This window comes from Rana temporaria, chromosome 9 (genome assembly GCF_905171775.1).
Source record: "Rana temporaria chromosome 9, aRanTem1.1, whole genome shotgun sequence".
Classification (NCBI taxonomy): Eukaryota; Metazoa; Chordata; class Amphibia; order Anura; family Ranidae; genus Rana; species Rana temporaria.
The window spans coordinates 3,265,735-3,275,831 of record NC_053497.1 but is presented as its reverse complement, the minus strand read 5'-3'; the positions used below and the strand labels follow the sequence as shown (position 1 = coordinate 3,275,831).

At 45.0% G+C, this 10,097-nt stretch overlaps 1 protein-coding gene across 2 annotated transcripts in view; it reads right to left on the bottom strand.

Moving 5' to 3' along the window:
• Positions 1 to 319: 319 nt before the first annotated feature.
• The window catches only part of LOC120913016 (relaxin receptor 1-like), a 219,493-nt gene continuing 209,715 nt past the window's right edge, over positions 320 to 10,097 (bottom strand). For both annotated transcript variants that reach the window (XM_040322669.1, XM_040322670.1), the window contains exons 17-18: positions 3,646 to 3,861; positions 320 to 1,177 (exon numbers count right to left, since the gene is read on the bottom strand). In XM_040322669.1, the coding sequence (XP_040178603.1) occupies positions 987 to 1,177; positions 3,646 to 3,861 (407 nt within the window). In that variant the 3' untranslated portion in view covers positions 320 to 986. The remainder of the gene's footprint in view (positions 1,178 to 3,645; positions 3,862 to 10,097) is intronic.

The window sequence follows — 10,097 nt, the reverse complement described above, 5'->3', positions numbered from 1 at the left end:
TTTGGTTGGTCAAATTTAGAAAATCAATGGTTGCGCCACCGGATCACAAAACTTACAAATTTTCAGATTTTTCAAAAGAAAATTCTTTCGAAATTTGACCCACGTATGGCTTGCCTAAGTAAGATTATCCATATATAGAAGTTTTGGACTTACAGTATTGTGCTTTGTAGACGTCTTTTCATTCTTGTCTATTTTTGGGTATACCGACCCATTAATAGAACAGCCCTTAATATCTTCCACAACCTGGAACTGAATCAGAGATTTGTTTAAAAAAAAAAAAGAAGCATAGCAGATCTGTCGGAATGATATACACGGACAGTTTTGTCATAAGGAATTTATAAATATATGTACACGCAGGTCTATTTTCTATACATTGCACTCCGGTTCCCTGTTTTACGGCAATGCTACATACACAACCAATATATCCAACCCTTGACATCTATTTGGTCTATGTGCTCCGGAGCCCTGGTTTCTGCACCTCTGTCCCGTCGTCCAATAATGTCAACAGATGCCTTCCACCTCCCAAGGCTGGGTCCATTCCTGAATTATTGTTTTTGTTTGTAAACTGCGTGATCCCGTGGTGGGAATTTTCAGCTTCTCTCTAGTCCTCCAGTTAGAGGAACGTCACACAACCCTCCAGTTTGTAGAGTTCCTACCGTAGTGGATTGCTGATATTTGCACATGGGTTCCTTAGTCGTAGGTTTCTTCAAGGTTCAGGTTGCAAAGATTGGCCACGAATGGAAGGGCTAGGTGCCATCAAGCAGCACTTGTCATTACTCCCTTCGTCTTAGGACTTGAAAGCCACAGTCATCATATCAAAAACATTGGCACTCTTGAATTGATCGGCAGTGTGGACCTGGGCTTCCTCTGGACTGATGATCATTGACATGTTTCGGAAAAGGCACAATCATTAACCACATCCGTACTGCAGATTTACAACCATTCCCAAACAAAGTGGTCTGAGCTGTTGGGGGGATGCTCCGGGATCAAGCTGTGTTGGTGTGGATGGATACCAACGTAAAGCTGCTTTTGCCAGACTCTTGGAACTGGTGTCTTTTGCTTTGCAAACACTGTTTAAGCTTTTCTTGAAAGGATGACGTTGTTAGTGTATAAAGAATTGGATTCAAAGCGCTGTTAATTGGTAGGATGAAGATTACAACCCAGGAGGTGATGGTGCCTGGAAATAAAGAGAAGAACATAAACTATCTTGCCTCTGAGAAAGTTGGGTCACACCTTGTTTGGTGGATTGTCTGAGAAGGTTCTTGCTTATCTGGGTAATGATACAGCGAGAGATGGTTCACATTTACCTGAGCTTGTTCTACAGAACAAGGAGGGGCACACGCCCAGCCAATCTCATCCAGAGTTCCATGGAACCCTACCTAGTGTTCCTAGCGGTGTCTGAGGGTTGGTTCCTTGAGCTTTGGCTGACCGACCAGTTGATGGTGGCTGCATAGTTCCAGGACCTTGGAAGATCCATTGACATACCATCAATTGTCATTTTACCTGTCTAAGGAAGGCATTCTTCCCACTGACCGCCAATGGAAGGAGCAATTCTTCCAACTGGCGACCAATGGAAGGGGCATTCTTTCCACTAAACGCCAATGTAAGGAACATTCTTCCCACTGATCACCAATGTAAGGAACATTCTTCCCACTGATCGCCAATGTAAGGAACATTCTTCCCACTGATCACCAATGTAAGGAACATTCTTCTCACTGATCACCAATGTAAGGAACATTCTTCTCACTGATCACCAATGTAAGGAACATTCTTCCAACTGACCGCCAATGGAAGGAGCAATATTTCCAACTGACCGCCAATGGAAGGAGCAATTCTTCCCACTGGTGACCAATGAAAGGGGCGTTTTTTCCACTGACCACCAATGCAAGGAGCATTCGTAAGACACATTCTTCCCACTGACTGCCAATGGAAGGAGCAATGTTTCCAACTGACCGCCAATGGAAGGAGGGCATTCTTCCCAATCACCACTGTCCCTGAGTACCCTTCATTGGCTAGCTGTAAAGGACCGGGTCACATTAAAGGCCCTCTGCCTCACTCACAAATGTACACTAGGAATCGCCCCTCAATATTTATGCGAGAAAATAAAATACTACAACACCGTCATCGTGGTCTTCGATCAACCAACCAAAATCTACTTCAAATCCCCAAGTCTCTCTACAAGTCTAAAGGCGAACGAAGATTCGCAGTCCAAGGACCCCGGCTGTGGAACGCACTACCAACTAACATCAGAATGGAGGAAAATCATCGGGCCTTCAGAAAAAAACTCAAAACCCACCTCGCCTTGAGGCGATTCAGTTTGCATTTGTAGAGCTATACAAGTTATTCATTCACTCACTCACTGACCACCAATGGAAGAATTCTTCCAACTGGCGACCAATGGAAATAATTCTTCCCACTGACTGACAATGGAAGGAGCAATTCTTCCCACTGGCGACCAACGTAAGGGGCATTTTTCCCACTGACCACCATCGTAAGGGGCATTCTTTCCACTGACCACCATCGTAAGGGGCATTCTTTCCACTGACCTCCAATGTAAGGAGCATTCGTAAGAGAGACATTCTTCCAACAGACCGCCAATGGAAGGAGCAATTCCCATTGACCACCATGGCCATGCTTTTTGAAATGAGATGTCCAACAAGTTCATATTGGTGGAATGATCAGGTGTCCACATAGTGTATGTCCAAATGATGATGACTCGAGGTAACAAATATCTAAAAGTTAGTCACTGTTGGACTTGTTCCGTAAAGATTGAAGATGGTTTACTACTCACCCAAGTAGCCTCCTCAGCTCCTAATGAGCGTCCGGAATATCTCCCGGCATTTAGTAGAAGCTACTTTAATAATTGGTCAAAGATCTTCTACATTACAGAACAAGTCCAGCTGTGATTGGTTACTATTAGCCATTTGGTGGATTTTTTCTATTGAAAAGCCTGTGTCATGCAAAACACACCCAAAAACTCCACCCGGTGCAGAAAAAATGTGCACACACATAAAAAGTGTATCACAAAAACGTGCGCTGCGTCAAATGGTCCTCCGTTAGAAGGACCTGACCCTGATCCCCCAGGGGGGGGTTAGGCTCCGGACGGGGGACTGAGGTACTCAAGTGGTCCGAGCATCCGAAGCCGACACGGACCCAATTCCTTGGAGGGTCTGCCGAAACAGAACCCTCCCAGTACTAAGTGGGGCTCCCCCGAAGGGAGAGCAGCCGAACTAAGCCAGAAGGCCATGTCCACCCACTCCCAAGACGTTCAGGGCTGGCCCGAGGAACCGAAACCCTACTCATCACACAGTGAACATAACGTGCACCAAACAAAAAAAGACATAAAGTGACAAACACGGGGGGTAAAATAAAAAAGAAAGTGGGGGAGAAGGAAGATGGGAGAGTGAGTGGAAAGTGACCATCGTCCATTTGGTGGATTATGCTACTGCAACTCTCAGGGGGCCCCGCCATCCGCCTTGACGGTTGCACATGGGAACTTTTTAAAGCTATATATGCCAATGTCTCGTCCTACTACATGTGAGTGACTTTATATTTTTTGACTGACATTGGTTATCACTCACAGATAAATGATTGGAGACAGGGCAGCGTTTACTCTTTATATACAGCTAGAAGTATATACTGAACCTGGAATCTCTGCCTTGGTGAGTGAAACGGCCTTCAGAAGAAAGATGGGGATCCAGCAGAGGGCGTCGGTGAACACGATGAAGAAGAACCTCTTGGCTATGGTGACCTCTCGGGATAGGACGCTGCGCTCTGCCGTTTTGGCGCCGGTCTTATGGATAGAGTAGAACATGCTGCTGTAAGAGAAGACGATTGTGACGAAGGCCAGCAAATTCAGTCCTGGAAAAGGAGAAAAACGTGATATGGGGATATGTTATTATTGCAAAGAGACGCATACACACTATAGAGGGATAGGCTTTGTTCATATTTCATGTCTGAGGTTTACATATAATTTAAAGGCCCCAGTCACACCTCAGCGTTTTGTAGCTCAAATTGGGCAGATTTGCGACTTTTTATTCCCACAGAAATTAATTGAAACGTTCATCTTTGTGTAATTTTCTGCTCAAAAGGAGAGTAAAAAAAAAAAAAAACACAAAAAAAAACCCAGTAATACATGAATAAAAAAAATACACAAATAACTAAAAAAAACATCAATAATACATAATAATTCACCCCCTAACCTTAACAAAAATATATTCAATAAATGAATAATAAAATAATAATAAACACCCTAACCAAAAAAAATAATCATTAATGCCAATAATTATTATTATTAATAATCATTTTTTGGTGTTAAGGTGTTTATTATTATTTTCTTTTTTTAACCACTTCCTTACTGGGCACTTAAGACCCGGACCTTTATGCAGGTAAAGGACCCGGCCAGTTTTTGCGATCCGGCACTGCGACGATTTAACTGACAATTGTGCGGTCGTGCGACGTGGCTCCCAAACAAAATTGGCGTCCTTTTTTCCCCACAAATAGAGATTTCTTTTGGTGGTATTTGATCACCTCTGCGGTTTTTATTTTTTGCGCTATAAACAAAAATAGAGCGACAATTTTGAAAAAAAAAAACGCAATATTTTTTCCTTTTTGCTATAATAAATATTCCCCCAAAAAGATATAAAAAAAAAGTTTTTTTTCCCTCAGTTTAGGCCGATACGTATTCTTCTACATATTTTTGGTAAAGAAAATCGCAATAAGCGTTTATCGATTGGTTTTTGTAAAATGTATAGCGTTTACAAAATAGGGGATAGTTTTATTGCATTATTATTAATTTTTTTTTTACTACTAATGGCGGCGATCAGCGATTTTTTTCATGACTGCGACATAATGGCGGACACTTTTGACACATTTTTGGGACCATTGTCATTTTCACAGCGAAAAGTGGTATAAAAATGTACTGATTACTGTGAAAATGCCAGTTGCAGTTTGGGAGTTAACCACTAGGGGGCGCTGTAGGGGTTATGTGTGACCTCATATGTGTTTCTAATTGTAGAGGGGCGGGGCTGGACGTGTGACGTCATTGATCGCCTTTCCCTATATCAGGGAACAGACGATCAATGAAGCTGCCACAGTGAAGAACGGGGAAGCTGTGTTTACACTCACCTCTCCCCGTTCTTCAGCTCCGGGGAGCGATCGCGGGACTCCGTCGGCGATCGGGTCCGCGGGTCCCGCGGCCACGGTCATGGAGCTTCAAAACGGGTCGCGGGTGCCTGCCGCTGGCGCGCGCCCTTGGCCCACGGCTGTACGTGCTTGTGCCCAGCCGTGCCATTCTGCCGACGTATATCTGCAGGAGGCGGTCCTTAAGTGGTTAAAGTGGTTGTAAGCCCTTACAGACCACTTATACCTACAGGTAGGCCTAGATTAAGGTGCAAGAAATATCTCCTAAACTTACACGGTTTAGGAGATATTTTCAGAAAAGACTGCACCGATGTTTGCCGCGCATGCGCACAGTAGACAACGGCGCAGATGCACTGAGCGTGCCGTTAGTGAAGGAAATCATGCTGTCACTGAGGCTCCCGCGTGCATGCGTGGGAGTGTAAAGTCATCGCAGCTCCGGCCAATCACAGCGCCGATACCCAAAAGTCACTCGGGTATCACTCGGGATCTGTAGTGGAGAAAGATCTGGGGGTTTTAGTTGATCATAAGCTCAATAATAACATGCAATGCCAAGCTGCGGTCTCCAAAGCGAGCAAAGTCCTTTCTTGTATAAGAGAGGGATGGACTCCAGAGATATAATTTTGCCCCCCCCCTGTACAAATCATTAGTAAGACCTCATCTGGAATATGAAGTTCAGTTTTGGGCCCCAGTTCTCAGAAAGGATATCGGAGAACTGGAGAAAGTGCAGAGAAGGGCAACCAAACTGATAAGAGGCATGGAGGAGCTCAGCTATGAGGAAAGATTAGAAGAACTAAATCTATTCACTCTTGAGAAGAGGAGAATAAGGGGGGATATGATCAACATGTACAAATATATAAGAGGTCCATACAGTGAACTTGGTGTTGAGTTATTCACTTTACGGTCATCACTGAGGACAAGGGGGCGCTCTTTACGTCTAGAGGAAAAGAGATTTCACCTCCAAATACGGAAAGGTTTCTTCACAGTAAGAGCTGTGAAAATGTGGAACAGACTCCCTCCAGAGGTGGTTCTGGCCAGCTCAGTAGATTGCTTTAAGAAAGGCCTGGATTCTTTCCTAAATGTACATAAAATAACTGAGTACTAAGATTTGTAGGTAAAGTTGATCCAGGATAAATCCGATTGCCTCTCGGGGGATCAGGAAGGAATTTTTTCCCCTGCTGTAGCAAATTGGATCTCATGCTCTGCTGGGGTTTTTTGCCTTCCTCTGGATCAACTGTGGGTATGGAGTTGGGTGTATAGGATTTTACTGTGTTTTTTATTTAGTTTTTTTGTTTTTTGTGGTTGAACTGGATGGACTTGTGTCTTTTTTCAACCTGACTAACTATGTAACTAACTATGTAACGGCGGCGGCGAAAGGAGAGGAAACGGGGGCTTCGATCTCAGGTAAGTAATTCATAATGAGCTAGTATGCTTTGCATACTAGCTCATTATGCCTTTCTCTTGCATGTTTTTTATTTTTTAAAGAAACGTTTTATAGTTTGTTATAAAATTTTGCAAACAGGTAATTTTTCTCCTTCATTAATATGCGCTGATGAGGCGACACTGATGGGCACTGATAGGGACAGATAAGGCGGCACTGATTGGTGGCACTGAAGGGTGGCACTGATGAGCACTGGTATTGGACACTGATGGGTGGCACTGTGGGCTCTGGTGGGTGGCACTGTGGGCACTGATGGGTGACACTGTGGGCACTGATAGGTGACACTGATATGCACTGATATTGGACACTGATGGGTGGCACTGTGGGTACTGATGGGTGGCACTGTGGGTACTGATGGGTGACACTGTGGGCACTGGTAGGCGACACTGATGAGCACTGGCATTGGACACTGATGGGTGGCACTGTGGGCTCTGGTGGGTGGCACTGTGGGCACTGGTAGGTGACACTGATAAGCACTGATATTGGACACTGATGGGTGGCACTGTGGGCACTAATGGGTGGCACTGTGGGCACTGATGGGTGACACTGTGGGCACTGATGGGTGACACTGTGGGCACTGATGGGTGACACTGTGGGCACTGATGGGTGGCACTGTGGGCACTGATGGGTGACACTGTGGGCACTGATGGGTGGCACTGTGGGCACTGATGGGTGGCACTGTGGGCGGCACTGTGGGCACTGATGGGTGGCACTGTGGGCACTGAAGGGTGGCGCTCTTTAGCGTGAGGAGAAAAAATAACCGATTACCAGCTTTGTTTACATCACATGATTAGCTGTCATTGGCTGACAGCTGATCATGTGGTAAGGGGTTCGGGATCAACCACTTACTCTGATCTGTGATCAGCCGAGTCTAATAGACCCGCTGATCACAGAGCGCGCCGCGTAAACCCTGCAGGGAGCACGCAGGAGGACGCCCCTCAGGTCTGCGCTGCGGCCGTCTTTCAGCTATAGCGTGGGTCTGTAGTGGTTAAAGGGTTAGGGGTTAAATATTTATTTATTATAGCATAGTATTCATTTGCTGCATTTATTATTTATTTATGTTTTTATTTGTGTATTTTACATTTATTTATTCATTTATTATTATTAGTAAACTTTATCAATCACCTGATGTTCATGCACATTATTCAATTCAGTTTAACAAGTGTGTGAATCTCGGGTGATATAAATAATACATTATTATACTTTTGTACATTTATTCAGCTTTTAAAGGTACTTTTATGTCTCGCGCTCTTTTATTCTATATGCATCAATGATTTTACTAGACAGTGCCTGGAAAAAGTATTCATACCCCTTGGAATTCCCCACATCTTCTCACGTTACACCCAAAAAACGTAAATGTATTTTATTGGGATTTTATGTGAAAGACACAAAGTGTCACATAATTGTGAAGTGGAAGGAAAATGATACAAATAAATATGTAAAAAGTGTGGGGGGAGGGGCATTTGTATTTGGCCCCCTTTACTCTGATAACTAAAATCTAGAGGAACTAATCGCCTTCAGAAGTCACCTAATTTAGTAAATAGAGTCCACCTGTGTGTCATTTAATCTCAGTATAAATATGGCTGTTCTGTGAAACCCTCAGAGGTTTGTTAGAGAACCTCAGTGAACAAACAGCATCATGAAGGCCGAGGAACACACCAGACAGGTCGGGGATAAAGCTGTGGAGAAGTATAGAGCAGGGTTGAGTTATAAAAAAATCTCCCAAGCTTTGAAGATCTCACGGAGCTTCTGTTCAATCCATCATCGGAAAATGGAAAGAGTATGGCACAACCGCAAACCTACCAAGACATGGGCCGTCCACCTAAACTGACCGGGCCGGGCAAGGAGAGCCTTCATCAGAGAAGCAGCCAAGAGGCCCATGGTAACTCTGGAGGAGCTGCACAGCTCAGGGGGGAGAATCTGTCCACAGGACAACTATTAGTGGTCTCTCCACAAATCTGCCCTTTATGGAAGAGTGACAAGAAGAAAGACATTGGAGAAAGAAAGACATAAGAAGTCCTGTTTGTGAGAAGCCATGTGGGGGAGGGGACACAGCAAACATGTGGGGGAGGGGAGACAGCAAACATGTGGAAGAAGGTGCTCTTGTCACATGACACCAAAATTCAACTTTCTGGCCACTATGTGTGGGGGGAACTAAAACTGCACATCACCCTGAACACACAATCCCCACTGTGAAACATGGTGGTGGCAGCATCATGTGGTGGGGATGCTTTTCTTCAGCAGGGACAGGGAAGCTGGTCAGAGTTGATGGGAAGAATGATGGAGACAAATACAGGACAATCTTAGAAGGAAACCTGCAAAAGACTTGAGACGGGGGGGGGGGGGGGGTTCACCTTCCAGCAGGACAACGACCCTAAAGTACAGCCAGAGCTACAATGGAATGGTTTAGATCAAAGCCTATTCATGTGTTAGAATGGCCCAGTCACAGTCCAGACCTAAATCCCATTGAGAATCTGTGGCAAGACCTGAAAATTGCTGATCACAGACGCTCTCCATCCAATCTGACAGAGCTTGAGATATTTTACAGAGAAGAAGAATGGGGCAGAAATGTCCCTCTCTAGATGTGCAAAGCTGGTAGAGACACCCCCAAAAAGACTTGTAGAGAAAGGGGGTTCTACAAAGTATTGACTCCGGGGGGCGCCATACAAATGCCCCTCCCCCACACTTATTAACATATTTATTTGTATCATTTATCATTTTCCTTCCACTTCACAATTATGTGACACTTTGTGTCTCTCTCTCACATAAAATCCCAATAAAATACATTTACGTTTTTAGGTTGTAACATGAGAAGATGTGGGTATGAATACTTTTTCCCAGGCACTGTACATCAGAATGGGGTTTGGGGCAGAAAGATAATTGCGAGTAGACTGTGTAAATAGTGGCCCGGATTCAAGTAGATTTGCGCATTTATTACGGAGGCGCAGGGCAACGATTTTGCCCTGCGCCCCCGCAATTTTTTTGCGCTGCCCTCGATTCACGGAGCAGAAGCTCTGTAAATTGCGCGGGCGCGCCGGCAAAATGCCCGGCGTAAGCGCGCGCAATTTAAATGATCCCGTAGGGGGCGGGAATCATTTAAATTAGGCGCGTTCCCGCGCCGATCGTAGAGCGCATGCTCCGTCGGGAAACTTTCCCGACGTGCATTGCGGCAAATGGCGCAGCAAGGACGTCAGTTGCTTCAAAGTGAACGTGAATGGCGTCCAGCGCCATTCACGATTCACTTACGCAAACTACGTAAATTTCAAATTTCGCGACGCGGGAACGACGGGTATACGTAACATTGGCTGCGCCTGCCAATAGCAGGGGCAGCCTTATGCAAAAACTGCTGGACGGAAACGACGTAAATTGCGTACGCAGGGCTCGCGCAACGTTGTGAATCGGCGTTAGTATGCAATTTGCATACTATACACTGAGCACAACAGGAACGCCAACTAGCGGCCATCGCAAGAATGCAGCCCAAGATATGAGGGCATAAGAGCCTTATGCCGCGCATATC